The following is a 21,266-nucleotide window of genomic DNA, read 5'->3' as shown; positions in this document are numbered from 1 at the left end:
ACCTTCGTGTGTGCTTTGCATTTCATAATCGATATTGCAGTCGGTAAATGAATCGCGTCTAACAGAGCATGAATGAGGGACCCGTGTTGAATATGTGTTCCATGAGAAGTTAAATAACCCCTCTCCCGCCAAAGCACTCCGAAGTCATGTACGACTCCAAATGCATAACGTGAATCAGTATATATGTTGACTTTCTTGTCCGTGGCTTGAATACAGGCTTGTGTTAGAGCAACAAGTTCTGCTGCTTGGGCTGACAAAGTATCTATACAATTTGTCTCAATAACTTCAGTGTCTGTTGTGACTGCATATGCGGCAACTAAATTTCCTGTACTTGTCCTCATACACGAACCATCTACATATAACGTCAGGTCTGGATCTAGCAATGGAACGTCTGTCAAGTCTTGTCTAGGTTTCGTCTTTATTTCAATGATTTCAACACAATCATGAGCTAGTGGGTCTGTTCCAATTACAGGTAATAGTGTAGCAGGATTCAATGTATTACACCGTCGGATCTCTATGTGTGGTTGAAACAATGTCAGTTCATAACCAGTAAGTCTTGCTATGGTCAAGTGTTGTGTTTGTGTTCGGTTCACAAGAACCTCTACTGCATGTGGTACTTGTACTGTCAATGGGTGTCCTAAAACTATGGCATCGCTTTGTCTGATTGCTAAAGCTGTCGCTGCCACTGATTTCAGGCATGCAGGCAAAGCCTGAGCTACGGGATCTAATGTACTGGAAAAATAAGCACATGGCTTGCGTGATCCTGCTTGATCCTGAGTGAGTACTGACAAGGCAGTACCTTCGCGTTCTGTAACAAAGAGTGTAAAATGTTTGCTATAACATGGTGTTGCTAAAACAGGTGCTTGACATAAAGCTTCTTTTAGGCTTTCAAAAGCTTGTGTATGTTCCTGAGTCCAAGGGAGAACAGTCGATGTGGCTGCCTCCTGTGTGGTTAACTGAATGAGTGGTTTTGCTAGAAATGCGTACTGAGGGATCCACTGTCTACAATATGAAGTGAGGCCTATGAAAGCCCGCACCTCCTTTTGTGTCTGGGGTATTGACATGTTAGCAATTAACTGGATGCGATCTGGTGTAAGCTGCCTTCCCTCCTTGGACAGCGAGTGACCAAGATAAATAACTCGCTGAACACAGAATTGCAGCTTAGAAGGGGACACCTTGTGTCCTTTGTCTGCTAGAAAATGTAAGACTGTCAATGAGGCTTTTTCACATTCTGGCTCGCTTCTCGCGGTGATCAGCAGATCATCGACATATTGAAGCAGTGCTGTATCGACTGGCATGTGGATACTGTCAAGTTCTCGTTTCAGTGCTTGGCTGTAGATGCTGGGGCTTTCTGTAAATCCTTGGGGAGCGCGTGAGAATTTAAAGCTGCGCCCATTTAAACTGAATCCGAACAAGTATTGGCTTTCCGGATCTATTGGGACGCTGAAAAAGGCATTCTTGAGATCAATTACAGTAAAGAATGTTGCTTCGGAATCAATTGCTGTCAACAATGATGATATATCAGGGACCACAGGGAATTGTGGTACAATACACTTGTTTAGTTCACGCAAATCAATAACCAATCGGTACACTGGTGGAGCAGTAGGATCAGTTCGTTTAAGAATCGGAATTATCGGTGAATTACATACATTGGAGTCTGTTTCTACAACTACTCCCTGGGCAATTAGCTCATCAATGATTTTCAGCAAAGCCACTACAGCATCATGCGGTAACTTGTATTGTCGCATTCGTGGTAGTACCACTCCTGCTTTCAGTGTGACTCGATAGGGTGTAATGTTCATGCAGCCAACATCCGTAGGGCCTTGTGCCCATAGATGTACTGGTAAAGTCTGTAGTCGGGGATCCATGTCTCTAGACACAAAGTGACCTTTAAAATCACGTAAAAACAACCTTACTCCTTCCGGAGAACAACATATTATGGCTCCTAGTGCTTTCAGAGTTTTAATTCCTAGCAAATTTTCTGGGCATGATTTAGTGAGCAACAAATCTGTAGTTCGTGTCAAAGGTCCTATCGTAAGTGGTAGAGGCTGTGATACTTCATTAACAATAGGTTTTCCTGAAAAACCAAGGGAAACATTTTTGGAGCCTGAGAGGGGTGCCCCTGGAACTTCACTACGTTTTATTGTTGTTCGACTTGCCCCTGTATCGAGTAAGAATTTTCTATCTTGACCTAATAATTCACTATGTACATAAGGTCCTTCTTGATCTACCGGAATCTCGATAAGCGGTAAGTCAACTTCCCTCTCTAGGCTGGTTCATGCGTAACGCTGATACTCAGGGTATTCATACTGTGCAGTCTGATACATTTGTTGTGTTGTGGTTTGTGTGGCAGTAGTAGGCAACGGTGGTGCAGCTGGCACAAACTGTATGGGTTGCTGTGAGGCTGGCATAGACTGTTGCTGAACTGGCACGGACTGTCCATGCAGCATAGCTCCTTTTTCATTCTGATCTTGTCTAACTAATCGTGGTCTCTCTTTTGCAATACCTGTAGCTATATTACGTTTCAGGACTTGACAATCATGTACATAATGGCCTAGTTGTTTACAGTAATTGCAGGTTCCTTTTACAGGAACTGCAGAATCACCAGAATGTGTCACACCCTTTTTGTGACCATCTGCTGGTAGTGTCTGAGAAACTAGCATTTTCATTTTTGTATCCTTCATGCGTCTATGCTCGTGTTCTTGTTCATCCCTAATTCTATTGTGATGATACTGTAACATTTGTAGCATTTGCGACGGAGTGTTACTTTGCCAGGTACTCTCGAATTTCAATATTCTATTCTTCACTGGAGGCAATGCATTTTCCACTAATTTTGTCACAAATAAATGTGGATATGAGTCACTACTTGCTTTTATACCACTATTTATACCAAAACATTTTTCAAATCGAGCATAATAATCGCTTGTGTCTTCATCTTGCTTTTGTTTGCAGGCTGTGATTGCACCCCAATCTTCCTTTTTTGTAGTTAATAAACGTGGCAGTACCTGTACTAGTAAACCTGGTAATAGTTTAACTTTATCCCCGAGCCCCGAACCTGCGGCTCGGCCCCTTTCTTCCTCTGCTAATGCTGTCCAGTCTATCTTTTGGTCTCCCACTTCCCACTCTTTTTCTTTCAGTTTTTCATATATGCCAGCAGGCAAAAGCACTTTTAAAATCGTCATAATATCAGGAAAGGTGTACTCTCCCATCAGTAACATGTCTTTAATTTCTCGGTGGAAACCTGCTGGGTCTTTGTCATGACTAGGTACTACTTTTTTCATTTCTAATAATTCCATTTTTGATATGGGTGTGTAAACAAATACACGGTGGAACTCATTGTCTTCGCCTTTTATTGGGTGCACTTCTCGTAGAGGATTTTGTCTATCCATGTAGTACGGTGCTCTTTCTCTGGGGGGCAAGGAGAGAGAATCTGGATTTACAAAAAGGACGTACTGCTTACGTGACACTAATATCTCTTTAATTAGCTTGTTACTAGAACCTCTCCATCTGTACGTAAGTAGTTCCGTTAATATATCAGGTAAAGGACCAGGATCAGCATGTTGGCTCTTATATAATATGAGGAGTTGCTGAATCATATAGATTCCAGCTAAACGTTGTTCATCTGTACTGAGGTTGAGAAACGTGTGTGCTACGGTCTCATCACCATATTTTTCAGGACTAACGATCCAGTGAACGGCTGATCTGGCTAATTCTTGCTCATCCATGGAATCGAGGAGGTGATAACCCCTTCGTTCTCGTAGTATTTTATCTGCGGCTTGAAACGAATGTTCAGGAGATTTCAGATTTATTACAGGCGTCGGATACGTTCTGCTATTATTTGGACATACAGAGTGTATTGGATCAGAAAAACATCTAGTATTTTCACAGGATCTTCCTCTGCCTACATAGGCTATGGTCTCTGACTGTCTTGCAGAGTCCCCTGATTCGGACACTTCATCTTGCTCAAACTCGTCTGTTCCCAATCTCTCTTCATGAATACGCTCTATTTCTTTACGTATTTTTCGGCACATGGCTATTATACAATTTTGCTTATCGTGTCTCCCTTCTGATATATTCTGACTCCATCTTGTAAGAATAAGCATTGCATTCCGGTCTACCCCCGGACGATCTTGATTTCTGATCACACAGTTTATGAGGAAACGTAACAGTTCCCCTTGTATCTCTACTTTCTGGAATTCCATAGCTCTGTTAATACATCCTGGATCTCGTCCTGTTTGAACAAAATGATATATGTTATCTAGATGCGTAGCCATCCCTGGTAACCTTGCTAAATACTCTGCGGCTCGTCTGATACGTAATGATGCCAGGACCATTTCGTCCTCTTTACCAACCACCGGGTCATATCTACAATTTACAAGAAGTTCCTTAAGCGTACGTTCATTTACGAACTTAGGTGTACGTGAATGTGCTGACTCTTGAAAAACAAGTTTATTTATTCTAGGTGGTGTAAAAATACTGCTAGCACCTCCCGTGGCCCCATCTGGGGCGTCGGGTGTGAAAGGATTCGTTGAACGTGACACAGCAACTATGGGTGTCGATACCCCTGTAGAGTCGACCGCGGAAACAGATGCGGAAACAGATGTGCTTGCCGATGCTTGTATCGGGACTTGCTGTTGCACGGGGACAGATACCTGATCCTGACGTTGAACCCCTCCGCCAGGCGTTCTATGTGGTGTGGCGTTAGCATACTCGGGGGCTGCATCGTCTAGATATGAGGAAAGGAAAACATCTTCTGCGGTTCTGGGATGCCCCTTTGGATGTACCTTAATTGGAAATAACGGGGGTGGCAAGTCTTTTGGCACCTCCGTAACAGCCTTAGGTAGTCCTTCGGCTAGAAGGGGATACATACCATTCATAAGAGCATTACTTTGTCTATTTACTTGTTCTGATTTCACTCGGATACCTTCCTCAATTAATAGATTTTCTTGAACTTTATTTGAACTTTCTTTACTCCTCTCTTCTTGTCTACGTGCTTTTTCTGTTCGTCTGTGAGATTCTTTACGCCATAACTCGACAGCGTCTTTCTGTGACTGTCTGACCTTTCTTTTCCATAACTCTTCCTCCACTTTCATGATGCACTCTGCATCCCAGGTTCCCGCTATGGGCCACCTTTGACTTTCCGGTAATCCTTTGGTATAATCTACCCATAGATCAAGAAACAATATGGCATCTAAGCCATGTTTATGGTACATGAAATGTCCTGGAGTGTCTCTAGGAGGAATAGGAACTGCTTCTTCAAGCACCCCTTTTCTGGTAGTAATCTGTCTTAACTTCGAGAAGAGCGGCATATTAACAACTGACCTGATACTTACTCTTGAACTTACTTAATACGGGAAACACAATAATGAACAGTGAACAATGAACAGTCATTCATACCACAATATGCAAGACATTTTCTGAATACTTAAACATTAAACATTAAACATTTAATAATGGTCGACAATGATGACAGTCTGCCTAACTAATCACCACGCTGAATTCTTGACAATAACTGAATACTTCGGAATACTTGATATACTGCTAAACAGTACATATACACTGCTAAACAGTGCAGACCGGATTTGTGTACCCAAATCCGTCTTGACCGGCACAACCTATGTGCGCGTCAACACGCCTCCCCGGCGATGGTACTCACCGAGTAGCTCCTTGAAACGGAAGGCCTCAGAGAATGGACAGGACTCGATAACTGCGGACATCGGACCCTCTGGACGTCGGAATTTCGGAAAACCTGGTGGGCCTCTGTATACCTCGGATCTTGCTCTCTCAGCTAGGCTCTGGTCGGGATACTTCGCACTTCTCACCGCCTCGTCTGGGTTGATCGCAGCCTCAGTCGCCCCCGCTTGACCGGAGGGAGCTTACAGGAAATCCTGCTGGTACGCGTTTATGGTCCGTCCAGCTGTGGCAGGAGACCGGGCCTGCAACGCACCGCCGGCGCGTGAGATGAGAAAGTGTCCCTGTTCGGGCGCCATTATGTGGTAAATAAAATAAATATTACCGGACTGAATTTCGTGCGGAATCTTAAATTAAAGTAAAATAGCTCAAAATAACGAGAGGCAGAATCCGTGGTATAAGAGGTTCTCTAATGGGCTTTATTCCATTCAAAATGGCCGACTCGAGTCGCGGCCCTCAGGTTCCGTCACCACGAAGGTTCAGGAAGTGAAGTACAATAATTTATTAACAGACATGTATTTTTATAATAAGTACATTACAATGAAACGAATGTAGAAGGCGTAACATTTGATAAGAAAAATGACGTGACAGTGACATAATCGAAACTAGGCGTAATAAGGAATAAAAGAAACATGATTGGCTTGCATTATCAGACATAGGTGGATCTATAAGATAATACTTGGCATAGATGCGCGCGCGGCAGCATGACGTGTAATTGACGTGTAACTAGGGGGTGAAGGGGACTTGACATTTAGCTCTACATGTGGAGACGAGAAGTCTGGGGTCAAGTCATCCTAATCCCAAATCATATCTAACATCCTATGTTTAAAGAACTATGTTATCCACAAGGAAGAGACTCTCGGACAGAATCTATTCTATACTGACTGTGTGCGTGTACAAGCGTCTAAGTGTCTATATGAGATGCGAGGGGCAGAAAACTTTCCATGGCAACAGGGCTATGAATCACTTGCAGGAGGACGGAAAGGCTGAGTCCTTTGCTTGTGAGCTAAAGGAAATGTTTACCTAAATCACTGGACAGGAATGCATCGGCTGAAGAGCAAAATAGATAATTCGAAGGTGAAATACAACTTCTTGGCAGACAAGCGAAAACTGGCCGAGGCAGGCACCGTTAGCTGCACAGGGAGTAGGACAAAGTTCATGGATACAGATGCGAGCTCAAGCTGAAGCTGTCAGAGACAGAGAGCAGGGAAAGGCTTTGAGGACAGAATCGGGCCTACTCGCCTGAACTGTAAAAATGGAGTAACTTAGCCATATAAAGTCGGTGGCCTTTCATACTTAGGAATCGAATATCCAGCCCATTGATGGCGGATCTGACAGAGAACATGTTGACGGTAGACACACATATGTTTGCGTCTTAGAAACTGGAACTGGAGGGAACATACATGTACTTGTAACATGCATATAGAACCGTTGGGGTCCAAGATAGGGGACATAACTGATCAGGAAAATCCACATTTCCACAGGTGCAAAGTAAGTGCCAGCTTTGATGTTATCATGACACTAAGTAGTGACATGGTGTCTTTCGGAAGAAGACATGTTGAGGCTTATCATGTCTCTACAATACATCGTTCATGGTCAGTGCAGTCATAAACTCTTTTTGTGTGAAATCCTCTATGCTGGTTTACAAGCCACCCAGATTAGTTACCTACAAAGAACTCAAAATACAGCATTTTAATCATCGGTCGAGGTGTGGCGCAGCAGCCAGGACAGCTAAATCCGGAGCACAGGGCTCACGGTTTGAACCCGAGCACCAGAGGCAGATCAGCTCAGCATTATATGACGCTGGGCAATAGCTCTCTTAATCTCCCTGACAGCCCCCAGCGCCTTGAGACCCTTACAGGTGATTAGTTAGTTTGCGCTCTACAAATACTGGGTTTGATTTTGAGGTATGAAAGAACATAGATTACTAGCCAGACTATGACTCTCCGTTGGTCTGTGACACAACGTGCTTAAAATAGTCCTTCTGGATGCATAAATATGTGAACACCATTATGGCCGTGGAGTTGACAATCACTACCACTGGCGTGCTCCTTTCAAACCCTGACACTGCATTTGCGACCACAGAGCTCAAAGGTGGCAAAATCAGTGCCAAGAACCAAGAGTCATCAGAACTCTGCCCTTCCCTTTTTTATTATAGTGATAGTTAACAACAGTCCATTATTTACTATTAATGTAATAAAAAATGCAGCACAATAAGAGCTGGAACGAGACCTTCACTGGCAGCTGAGGTAAGTACATAATTATTTTAAATGAATTCTGTGTGCATGTTTGCGGGTGAGAGTATGTTTTTCAGAGAGAGCTTGTGTATGTGTGATTATGCATGTCTGACTGTGTAAGCCTATGTGTGTGACTGAAAGTGAGTAAGAGACAGTGACCCGTAGTGAATGAGAGTTAGTGAGGTTTAGTGGCAGTAAGTAAGTATGAGTAAGACAGAGTGAGTGAACATTGGTTAAAGGAAGAGAGATTGCAAGTTAGTGAGAATGAAACAATAAGTGACAGTAAGAGTGAATGTGAGTGAGTGAGGTGTAAGTCAGTCAGTGAGAATAAATGAGACAGCGAGAGATTGGAGGAGTTGTAATAGAGTGAGTGTGAGTGAGTGATAAAAGTATGAGTGAGTCAGAATATGAATGACTGTGAATGAAGAGTGAGAGTAAAATAAGTGCGCAGAGTAAGTGACATTGAATGAGCACAAGTGATTGAGGATGAGAGAAAGTGAGGATGTATTGGCATAATGGGCACCCGTGGTAAAGTACTGATTCAGTCGCTTTGGTCACTAGCTACAAAGCAGGGCACCATTATGCCCCAGCACTTTCCAAGATCCTAATATAGGTGGTATCAAAAATGGAAGTTTGTCTGTGCTGTGCGGATTAAACACAGATCTTTCTGACTGGGGGTGAATGTTTACATTGTTCAGCATTCTATCTAACATTTGTTCTTTTTGCATTTGTCACCCTTAGTGGGAAGGGTATGCCCAGATGGGGGTCCTGGGCTCACTGTGCCACTGGATTTAAGATAGCTTGGCTGATATGGGGTGATACGCTGAAAATGGTCCCAGGATTCGTTTTTCTGGTCCATGACTTGGCAGTTTGGGCTGAGCTGTTCCCATTAGGAGCAGGGTCAAGACTGATATACATGTGGCTGGGACTAAACTAGGGTCACGTGCTGAGCAAAAAAACCATGGATTAAACCCAGATCTTTGTGCCTGTGGGTGAATGTTTCAATTGTTCAGCATTCTGTCCATCATTTGTTGTTTTTGTTTGTGCTGTTATATTAATCATGCAATTATTATGGAACTTTAGCGACGTCAAATATTATGATGTCATGAGTGTTAAGGTCATGTGGCATGACTTCCTGGGGAGAATGAGAGTCAACCGTCATATGATTGTCGATTCCTGTGATGTCATTAGGAGCAAAAAGTGTGTGATGTCCATCTGCTACCTCTGGAATTTTGGTGAATCGGTGTCCATGCTTGTGCCCCAGCATTTGCTTTGCTGTATCTTACTTACCAACCTGTTGAAAGGCAACTTTGACTCTGCTGTCTAAAACTTAAACCCAAGGGAGACAGAGCCTTCTCTGTCCAAGAGCCAGCGCAGGGAAACTCGCTTCCAGAACCTACGATGTAACCTTCTTTCATTTAGAAAACCAGCACAGTCACACATGTTCTACGATTCTGACATTAATACCAGCTCCAAGAGACCCTTATTGATTATGTATGTTATCATGATGGTCCAGACCATGATTTTAAAAGACTTAACATTTTTCCCCATCCCTAGCTTGTTGCTGCAGAGACTGGGGATTTCCAATCTTTGTAGCTGTAGTCTAGTGTTAAGTGGTTTGTGGTTTACTATCCTAATGGCTAATGCTATTTAAAAGTACTGTTAAATCAAAGGATTCACGTGCAATATGTAATGTCACATCCCCTGAATCTCCATGTTTGGGTTAGTTTAGATCAGGGGTCTCCAACCTTTTCTGTAGTAAGAGCTACTTCTGATCAGTGAAAATCGCTGTGAGCTACTAAAGGCCGAGCAACTCGCAAATTGTTCCCAGAGTCCCCCAACGCACAGCTTTATTGACCAAAGGGCCACTACAGAGAAAGAGCTACCCATTTAGTAAATGCAATGCCCAACATGAAACCAGAAAACCTATTCCAGTTTCCCTCTTCAACAGATTGTGTGATCCTGGCCTCTGCAGTCACCAGCTAAGCACACTACAATTATAAAACTATAGGGACTTGCAGAGCTGTGTAAAGCTACCAGCATGCTGAAAACCATAAACTGAACGTCTGTCTCTCTCACAGTAAGAGCACTTCGGTGGTCATCACATATGACACGGAAACACTGCCACACAGGATCACAAGACAATGACAACACCATACCAACCACACACCCTACATGGCATAGCTTGCTGGCCATGTATGTAAGTACCTCAGTGCCCCACAAAGGGGTAATAAGCTCTAAATATAAATGCTGCACTACAACTATTTTATTACATAGTGCCTTCTTTTTCTTTATTATCACACATAACTATAACTTGAAATGCTTGAGTTCAGGGTGTGCACTGTGCAAAAATCTCCCCCAAGAGAATATAAAGCTGTTACACATGACTTGCCTCTTAGTACATTAATAAAGCATTGTCATAACATGAGGGACGGTGGCATTCCATCACTATTTCATGTTTAAAAACTATCCCTTTTAAAAATACTTCTTAAAGCAGTGGTGTAATTTGATGCTCCGTTGAAATGCTTCTCCATGTTGGAGAACTAAAAGAACGTCTTTTTTTAAAGGATACCATTTTTGTATGACTTTTGTGTCATCATTTGCCATATTTTAAAACCCTGTGCTCGTGCAAGGAAGGGGCCCTACACCTAAGCTTGATTCATGTTTCAGCTTTCCCTGTTCATTGGCCTCAGAAAAATATAGCTACTACAGGGGTAAGGTACTTTTTTCAAATGGGATACATTTAAAGTGAGGTGTTGAGCCTTATTCTCATTGTGCTATAAAATTAACACTTGATTTTAAATTTCTCCCATTATTTCTTTAAATTAAAGCAGCGTTTTTCAGGGATTTTGTTTTAAATAAGGTACTTCTTGCAAGTTGTCCCTAGGCACAAACCAAATCCAGGAAGTTATTATACCTTTCTCTCATCATTTCCTGACATTTTAATGAAAAGAAATGTAAAATGATGTTCCTGGGTCCGGTTTGTGGCCAGAAATAACTTCACAGCTGTCAGGTTTTCAGGTTGCTTATGTATGACCTTTAAGCATAATATCCATGGAAACAAATTTTACAAATTGCCCACTTCTGAGACATGAAAAGTTTTGAAACTGATGTAAAACTTCTCGAATGGAAGGTCACAAACCACAGTGTCTGACCTTAAAACTGAGCAGGCGTAAAAAAATATGACCTAACATGCAGTTCAAATAACTTCACTTATATGCTCTCCCTTTAAAGAGAAAAGCATATTTGTATTTAGTGTCAAAATAAAGTAGTTTGGTCATATACTTAAAAACTAACAGCACACAGTGCATGGTCTTGTGAACATTAGTAGAAGGCGTCACTGTCTATTTTATTTTTTTATTTTTTAAATATAGGATAAATTAATGGTGGATGCATACGTTACTCTCTTGTTGTTTTATACAGCTACAGACGCCTCTCTATGCAATACTACACAGCAACCTCAGGCCAAGCATAAATCAAAAACGATTACACATGTAGGCTGCACCAAAGTATTTTAAACTACTTAAGACTTGTTATGAACTAAGCATATGACTTCCCTATTTAGCTCTCCACAAAGTGCACCCAGATGATTATTTGTAGACTTACCATAACTTGGTCTTACTGCTGGTGGTTGCTGTGCTAATCTGCTGGCATCGCATGTATAACAGGGCAGAGGCGCTCTCTCTGAAGAGGGCATGCTCCTGCTGGTCGAGTGGCATCATGTCAAGGACACTGCTGGCTGCAGGCATCACTCGTCCCTCTGTGGCCTCAGGCAATGCTGGTGCTCTGCTGCTGGCGTCACGCTAGGCAAAAATGCATAGACTTCGCTCTTGACTGGGCCTGGGGCTCAGCAGAGTGCACGGACTGCATGCTGCCTGCAATGCTGGTCTACAGTGGCTGCAGAGGAGTCTTTTAAACGGCAGCAACAGTCTTTTAAAGACAGCTCAGTGCTGCTGGGAACAGTGTGATTAGACAACAGGTGTGTGCCCCAGCCTCTCCAACATGCAGGCCTGTCAGGAAAGGGCCATCTCTATACAATCTGGGCCGACAGTGTGCCATATGCACCCTCCACCTCCCGCATGAAGTCTCAGGACAGTGCTCCTCCTGTTTTCACGGGACAGCAATCATTGTCTGCTAGTGCTTGGGGTGGGGTGGCCCCCAGGAATAAAACACATGTCTTCCGATGCCTAGTCCATGCGGCACTAAACAGCATGACTTCCTCTGCCTACATGGTTAAAAGGTGGTACTTGAGCCTAGCAGCGGCTGGCACCAGGAATGGTAAATTTAAGCTGTTGACGACATTGTCCAAATTCCCCACGTGGTCATGGGGGTTGGGCAGGCGCGCCTTGCCAGAAATAGAAGGCAAAGCACCGCCCCTCTGATTCATGTGGGCACTGCTCCGTGATGCTCTTGCTGTGACAGGCCACGTGGTATCAAGGAGGCCGCAGCAGGGCTGAGTGAGTCTCCGATTGATTGAATCACGCAGCCAGCCCCAAGGCTGCAGCAATGTACAAATTGTAATGTGCATTGTAGGTCCCCACAGAGCTGCAATCTAACCCTGCTTCTACCAGGTCAACATCACCCGCTTCTCCCCGCCCCTGCTAACTTAATAGCCAATGGCAGCAGTGTGATACCAGAAGGAACGCCGACAAGAACAGACAAGAGTCCAAAAAGGCCTAAAAACATAATGACAGTGACAGGGTATAAAAGTGGGCATAGGACCGCGAGCTACTGGTAGGTTGTTGGCAAGCTACCGGTAGCTTGCGATCGACCGGTGGAGACCCCAGGTGAAGATCAACATATCACACTGTGAACAATATCAACAGCTGTACTCCCTGACTGTTACTGACCAGCACTACAGCTATTGTGTTGTTCTGATATTGGACACCAAGCCAGTTTACTGCATGGGATTGACATCGTCGTCCGCACTGGAAGTGATGTGCACAGTGCGTTTATAGGTGCCACCCTAGTGTGCTGACCTCCGTTCCTCATTATCAGCGCCATCATCACGGATTCAGATCAACCTCTCCTCAATCATTTTTTGTCTGACTTCAACCTTTTTGTCTACAACTAGTGTGCCTTTTTTGCCACTATTTGTTACAAAGTCATCGAAAAACCCCAAACCATGTCGAACCTGTCATCAACAGATGTCAGTGACAAACCCCCACTTGCTTGGTCTGTAGTGCATGGAGTGGAGGACAATGAACCCGAAGGCCATCCAAGAGTGGGCCATGAAGCTTTTGGCCGCTCGTCAAGCGACTCCATGCCTCTCCAGCTCCTGTTCACATGGTAAGCTCACAGAACTACTCCAGAAGTCATTTGTGTCAGTTCTCGTTTCACTCCAGGACTTCTTGTGGTGAGTACCACAAGAAGTCCAAGAAGTTGAAGCGCTCTTTAACTTCTACACGTCACTCACATTCTTTAGACGGCGAGAGGGAACGGTGCCACAAAGTCCAACCCCCACTTGCAGGTGGTCCCTGTGCAGCTGGCATCTGAAACTGGGTCCGCTCCACGCTTTCCTGAATTTCCTGGAGCTGGAGGGACCACCTCCCAACTCTGAGAGTTTTAGGAGGCCATGAACCTAATTTTTGGGTGGTAGAACCCCTTTAGAGCATCTTTGGGTCTCAAGGGTTTGAAAGAGGCACTTTGACTGGAGCTTTGCCGGTGAGTTCGCTCTTGGTGGCAGTCGCCCCTTAGGATCCATTGGTAGATCCGGATCGTCCCCTGTTGCAACTTCGTGACCTTCTCATGGGACTGTTCCAGAGGCGCTATTCCCAATGCCGTCGACACCCATCTGCAGCACTGAACTCCTCGTGATTCCTGACCCCAATACTCAGCCAGACTGGCATTGCACACATTGCTTCTGGCTCCGACCAGGTACATACGGCCCTCATTTTAGACAGAGCCCTATTACACTGAAGGGCTCACTGAGGAACACAAATATAGGGGATGTGAGGATTCCTATTTCTACACTGACCCCCTAGCAGAGTTCATGGCCGATGACAACTGGTAAGATGACCTGGCTGACACAGTGGTGACAGACGCGTCACTCCTGGGTTGGGTCAACCACCTGGGAGAAGTGAAGATCAGAAGACTCTAGTCTTCGGCGGAGTCTCAGCTCCACATCAGTCTGTTGGAACTGAAAGCGATCCGACTGCCACTGAAAACCTTTCTTCCTTCAGTCAGGAGAAGGCTGGTACAGGTGTTCACGGACAACACCACCGTCATGTGGTACTGCAACAAACAGGGAGTGATGGGGTCATGGACCCTTTGTCAGGAGGCCTTGCGCTTCTGGACATGGCTGGAATGTCAGGGCATTTCCCTGTTGGTTCAGCACCTGGCATGCTCTCTGACTGCAAGAGTGGATTAACTCATCTGCTGTAGCATCTTTATCCAGAGGTGGTGCAAGGTCTCTTCCAAGATTAAGGAGAGCCGTAGTTAGATTTATTCGCCACAGCGAGAACTCTCAATGTCAGCACTACTGTGCACAGAAGTTTCCAAGGCGGCTCTCACTTGGAGGCACATTTCGGCTAGAGTGGAGCTCCTATACGCCCATCTGCTGATACCACTCCTGTCCAGAGTTCTCAAGAAGATCAAGAATGACTAGGCCCAAATCAACCTAGTGACGCTGGAGTGGGCACAGAGAGTATGGTATCCTGAGCTCCTTAGCTTGAGCATTTCTCCACCTATCAAGTTGCCCCCTTAGGAGCATCTCCTGTCACAGCAACAGGGCAGGGTACTGCACCTAAACCTGTCCACTCTCCACCTTCATGCATGGAGATTGAACGCCGACAGTTGAGGGTGTTGGATCTCCCTCTTAAAGTGTGTGATGTCATTCTGGCAGCCAGGCATTCACCCACCAAAACTATTTACACCTGCAGATGGGACTAGTTTGTGGCTTGATGTATTTGTCAACTGGATGATCCTCTGTCTATACCCTTGTCTGAAGTTCTCTTGTTTGTTCTCTGCCTGGTTCGACAAGTCTTTGGATGTATGTCGTTACAACGCACACTTTTACAACGCATGCACTTACAACGCATTTTTACAACGCAACATCCACTACAACGCATTCCATTACATAGCATGACACTACAACGCATTTTTAAAAACTACCTTTACAACGCATTCCATTACATCGCATACTACCTTTACAACGCATACCATTACAACGCATAATATTAAATTGCATTTAAGGTAAGTATTGGATAGTATAGGGGTAAAAATTACTATTCTAACTCCAGGGGGTGCAACAGTACGGTAAGTGTTGGATAGTGTAGGGGTTTTAATGTAATATTATGCGTTGTAATGGTATGCGTTGTAAAGGTAGTATGCGATGTAATGGAATGCGTTGTAAAGGTAGTTTTTAAAAATGCGTTGTAGTGTCATGCGATGTAATGGAATGCGTTGTAGTGGATGTTGCGTTGTAAAAATTGCGTTGTACGTGTAGTGCGTTGTAATAGTTGCGTTGTAAAGGTTGGTCACCCAAGTCTTTACTTTGGGCCCAGTCAAGAGATATCTCTCTGCCATTTCTGCCTTTCTATGGTTGCCGAACCAGCCTTCTCTGTTCAAGTCACCTATGGTGACTATGGGCCAGATGTAGGAAGCCAAATTGCGATCGCTAACGCTGAATTTAGCAGAATTTCAGTGTTTGCAATCTCAATTTGGCTGTGAGCAATGTAGGTAGGCAAATACTCACTCACAAAATAAGGAATCGCAAAACTTGCAATTCCATATTTTGTGCAAGCATTTAGAGAATCGCAATTTGCGATTCCCTAAATGCTATGCTAGTAGGCTACGCAAATTGCGATTTTGCCTTAAGGAATCGCAAATTACCACCAACTTCAAGTTGGTGGTATTTTGCGATTTCCTTTAAATAATGACTTTTTGGCTTTTTTCAAAGTGCCATGTGGCACACATGGGCATGTAGGTGCGCCACATGTGCACACATGCACATTTCAGGGGTGCAACAGGGTGTCCTTTTGGAACCCTTGCACCCTTGAAATTGTGCACGCAATTTGCGAGTGCCTCTTGGTTACTCGCAAATTGCGTGCGCAAATCCCATTAATTCCTATGGGCCTCTGGGCCCATAGGAATGAATGGGAAGGTATTCCTTGATTGCGAATCTCAATTTGCGATTCACAATTAAGGAATATTAAGGAATCGCAAATAGTTTTGCAATTCCTACATACATCTCATTTTGCGAGTCCTTAATAGCGATTCGGTAAAAAGTGCTATTAAGGACTCGCAAAATTGAATTTACCTACATCTGCCCCTATATCCCTTAAAGGTTTACACCATCAGTTGTTTCCTATGCCCTTCATTATGCCCCATTGAGACTTGAATTTAGTTTACAACGTCTGTGTGTGTTACCCTCTTGACTTTAAAAACTGTATTGCTTGTGGTGATAATATCTAAGCGTGGGCGGAGCTGTCGTAGTTGCTCTACGCGGAGCTCCACGGAGTTGGGCAAAAACTCAGTGGAGCTCCGCTCCGTGCCTCCCTCCCTCCCTAAATATTTTTTAAAGAAATAAAAATTAAGGTAAAAAACACACATACCATTACCGTGGGGTCTCCGGGCTGCCCTCCTCCTCGCCATGGTATCTTCTGGAAACCAAAACCCATTTGTCAGACATACGCCATGGGTAGGACTGCGCGAGCATGACGTATGTCTGACGTAGGGGATTCTGCAGGAAAGACCACGGCGAGGAGGAGGGCAGACCGGAGATGCCACGGTAAAGGTAAGTGTGTTTTTTATGTTCATTTTTATTTTACTTTTAAAAATATTTATTGAGGGGGGTGGAGGCGGGGAGGGCTCGTGGCTGAACTCCGCTCCGCTGCAGAGTCAAAGTTTTGCATAAACTTTGCGTTCTCAGCGGAACGCGGAGTATGCAAAAATCCGCAAGCTCCGCCAGTGAAGTGGAGTTCTCTGCCCATGGTTAATAATATCTCCCAAGAGGGTTAGCGAGTTACAAGCCCTCTCCGTTAACCCACGCTGCACTTCATTTTTCCTAGACAGTCTGGTTTAAGGACTCTGGCATGCTTTTTACCAAAGGTTATGACACCTTTTCATTTCAGGCAAATCATCACCCTGCCTGCCTTTTTTCCCTCGCCTCATTCTTCTAAAGAAGAGGAGAGACTCCATTGCCAGGATTCAAAATGAGTTGCATCCTTCTGTATTGGTTGTACCAAAGATTTCTGGGTGAACAATCAACTCTTTGTTGGATTTGCAGGAAGAAAGAAAGGAAAAGCGATTCAGAAGAGAGCTGTTAGAAAGTCATCTTTTTGCCCTCTTCACCCCCATCTTTTACTGAATGATACTGGTGGTAATTGACTCTGACTGTACCCTGGGCTCTGCTAACCAGGCCCAAGGCCAGTGCTTTGTTTAAAAAGGTAAATGTAATAGGGCAATAACAGACCCTATAAGTCCCTAGTGGATAATAGGGCCAGGAGGTGTAATCTACTTATAAGTCCCTAGTAAATAATAGGGTGTGGGGGTTTAGAGGCCCATAAGATTTCCTGCAGTTGCATGTACGCGCTGCTTTATGCCTGCTGTCCTTTTAAAGGCAGTCATGCCTTACAGCTGTCTTTAAAAGTAAATTCTCGTAGTTGGTATTGGCAGAACCAACTAGTACCTAGTATAGACTAGGGCTAGGGGTTCAAACTACCTATAAGTTCATAGTTTGTCATAGGGCACTGATGTTTAGAGGTCCAGCATATTTCTTGCACTTGGATGTGTGCACTGCTGAGTGAGTACCTGCTGTCATTATAAAAGCTGCCTGGCTTTGCAGACTGTCTTTAAAAGTAAATTGTGTGCAAACTCAACTTTGCTGGCATGAGCACCTTATGTTTATGTTATGTTTACATATTAGGCACCCCCAGGTTTTCCATAGGTGTCCCGGGGTGGGGGCCATGTAACTATAAGCAGGGACCTTATAAAACATGTTCTATATAGCCCTGGTGAGGAAATTCTGCCCATTTAATTTTTTCCCACTGTAGATACTTAGATCCACAGGATAACTTTGCAATATTTTATTTACTTAACTATTGCTCGGAAAGGAGTAAAAATATAATTCAGGGTCTTAAAAGTTTGGTATTGATGAAACCAACAACTTGCCACTGTTTATTTTATCATACCTGGTACAGAAAATACGTTATTGAACGTTCTCTTCTGTAAGCCAAAATCCAGCCTTCTAGAGGTCTCTGCAGATTGGTCAGTCTTAAAAGGCTTAGCTAGGCTGCTCTGAATAGGGGATAAGTGTCATGGCCAGGACAGAGATTTTCAGATGGAGCCTGCTCTGAAGCTGAGAAGGATGGGTCCTGCAGAGGGGGCTGGGCAAATCAAATTAAGCTCAAAGAGAGAGCAGATCAGTAAGGAATGCCAGGAATACCTGTCCTCACATCCTGGGCCCCAGTCAGATGGCAGGCTTAGGACAGGAATTGTCAGAGGTCAGGGTGAGGAGAGATAATGGAAATGAAGCACATTGTGGGTTGGTGTACCCTGCTCTTACTACTCTGGAGAGAAATCATCCATGTTGGATTTTGGAAGTGCGGTGCTTTGTGTGACAAGAAGATACCACACTTTGGAGAAAGTTGTCATGCTTTTGGGTGGCAGTCAGCATCTCATTGGACAGAGGTGCCTCCCTGCTTATCACCCCAGAACACTGAATAAATATGTGAGAGCTGCCTAGTCTCTCAGATCTGCTGCTTGAAACTACAAGGAAAAGAAGGACTGCTCTGCTGGAATTTGGATCTGCACCAAAGGCCTGCGCTCTGAATGGCACAGTCTGATACTACAACGCTGGACACTGTTGCTCGCTTTAAGAAGGATTAGGGAGTGGACTCCCTGTTAGTTACAGAGCACATCTGCATCATCTCCACCAAGAGGTTCCCATCCTTGAGTGCCTCCAGTGGAGTTTAAAGGATTTGGCCAGGTGCACTGTAGGAATTGTAGTCCAGATACTCAGAGACCACCTAGGAAATTCCAGACCGTTTGATTGGTCTTTTGGACACTTTGAACCTAACAAGGAGACCTTCAGAAAGCACCTCCTAAAGTTTGGAGAACTTTTGTGAAAAAGCTCCATGAGGTTGCAGACTTGACTTCAGGTCAAGTCGACTACATTCAACCACAGCACAGTCAGAATTTCAGGTTCGTCCAGCTAAAAGCTCTGGAGCTCTAGACTTCCAGGATTTGACCAGAGCATCACAGAAAGTCAAGCCGGCAACCCCTCACCGAAACCGGCCTGCTGTGGGGGTCGAGTGATGTTGGAAGGAAAAGCTCCAGAAAAGTTTCTAATTGTCAAGGTAAGCCTTTGGCCAGGGCCTCCTGCTTAGTGTATCTGACCAGGGTTCCATTGCAGTCGGCCTCAAACTTTGACTTTGTCCTGGTCAAGCATGATCAGATGTCCCAAAGTGGCATAAGCACTATCAAGTGGTTTATCTTTAAAAATTGTTATTTCCGGTTCCCGGTTCCTTGCATTGTTTTTTGTCATTTTTGGTGTCTATTTGTTCATAAAAATATTACCATTTTTATAAATTGTTTTGGACTTCTGTGTATTGTGTCTTACTCATTTGACGTATTGGTGTTTTAAATGCTTTACATGCCTGTCTCCTAAGTTAGGCCTGACTGTTAGCAAGTGTGTTGAGCAAGGGGATAATTTCCGGAGACCTTTACTTGACCCTAAACCGTGTTAGTGGCTGTAATACTAGTGGTAGATGCATACTTATTACTGCCAATAACCCACTTTCCAACAAGAACCATCTCTCAATGGATCATCCTCAGTATGATGCAATGCAAAGGCCAAGAAACAGCCCCGAAAGGGCTCTGCTAGAGCTACAGCCGCAACCACTGCATTAGCTAGAGGAGTCCCAATCTTGGACATCTCTCAGGCACCTACTTGGGCATCAGTGCACATGTTTGTCAAACACTACTGCCTCGACAGTCAGGTCCGGCGCAATGGATAATTTGCCTGTTTGGTTCTCCAGGACTGCTTAGCCATCTATTCAAAGGTAAGGAGGAATCTGTGGCTATAAGGCTCCATCAAACGAACAAGTTATTTACCTTCGTTAACGCTTTATCTGGTAGAGGTTCTTTACTGGCCCTCCCGTCCTCCTCATTATACGGACTGTCTTCATAAATTAGGAGATCCTTTTTTACCTCATTTTTGGCACACTGGTCAACCTTTCTCAGCTTGACTCCATGCTTCTCGAAAAATACTCGAAGATTTGAGGTCAGTGCGCTGTGGGGGGTGCCTATATAGACACCGTGAATTTCACTTTCGGTGGCAACAACCCCACCGACACCAGGCAAAGCTGAACAACAACGCCTACTGGAGTGCAAGCTAATTGCTCAAAAGGTACCAGATCCAGTATGATGCCTGGGAATATACTAAGTTAAGGAATGTTCAGGCAGATAGAGTTTCTATCAGATAAAGCGTTACCAAATATAAGTAAGTTATTAATTTTGTTTTCACTCAAGAGCAACAGCAATATTTTAAGAAAGTATGTCTGATGCTGCTGTAACTGTATATTATGCGTGTTAATATTATAGACTTCACAGAATGCATTCATTTAATTATGATTGATTCCTGCCTGTAATGGTACAGACAAGCTAAGAATTATGGAATACACCCTAAATAATTCCTAGTGGTTTAGTATGGTTCAATTATTTCTGCCTGGTCACTTAAGTGCTCTGTGTCTGTATTTTGGAGACGGAATTTACAAGGTTAGTGTGTCTATTTCCCCAAAGCTTTTTTATGAGGAACAAATGTTCCTTGGTTATTCATATTGGGGATAAAATATATTTGCAGATTGTTTATTTTCTCTTTTAATGTTGTGCGCATATTTCCTTTTCAGAAGGAGTACTTCAGTGAATTGGACCTAAAAACTGGACAGCTGGGTATTGATGATTCTACACATGTCCCTCCAGGTTTGTTTGAACTGAATTGGTGTAAGAAAAGCAATGAACACACTAGGTTCTCATTCTATTTATTACTATTTGTTTTACTTCCGATGATCTAGTTTCAATATTTTAAATAAAGATGTTTCTTATCGTGTTTCGTGATAACGATTTTCTGTACTCATGGAATTAAAAACAAATGCTTTATTTTTGATCAATTCACATCTTAGATGATCTCTTCTTTGACCTGTAAGTCTAGCATAGAGCCCTACACTCCACACACTTCCTGACTGGAAGCACTCTAGGGGATTTAGAGAGAGCACAGACTGAGACTGTTTCCTTTCAGAAGAAAATTAAGCCTATGGCAGCATTTTGAGAGACCTAGGGTCAGATGTATCAAGATAAGCAATTGCGAAATCACAATTCCCACTGTACAACAGTTTT

General features: G+C 43.9%; 1 protein-coding gene across 1 annotated transcript in view; it reads left to right on the top strand.

The window, feature by feature from the left end:
• TBC1D19 (TBC1 domain family member 19) overlaps window positions 1–21,266 on the top strand; it is a 1,311,239-nt gene that overhangs the window by 582,020 nt on the left and 707,953 nt on the right. The window contains exon 9 of the mRNA XM_085643323.1: window positions 20,780–20,852. Within this exon, the coding sequence (XP_085499449.1) occupies window positions 20,780–20,852 (73 nt within the window). The remainder of the gene's footprint in view (window positions 1–20,779; window positions 20,853–21,266) is intronic.

The sequence above is a fragment of the Triturus cristatus genome, chromosome 2_2, assembly GCF_964204655.1.
Source record: "Triturus cristatus chromosome 2_2, aTriCri1.1, whole genome shotgun sequence".
Lineage (NCBI taxonomy): Eukaryota > Metazoa > Chordata > Amphibia > Caudata > Salamandridae > Triturus > Triturus cristatus.
The sequence above is the reverse complement of the archived record's forward strand: the minus strand, read 5'-3'. Positions and strand labels throughout refer to the sequence as shown.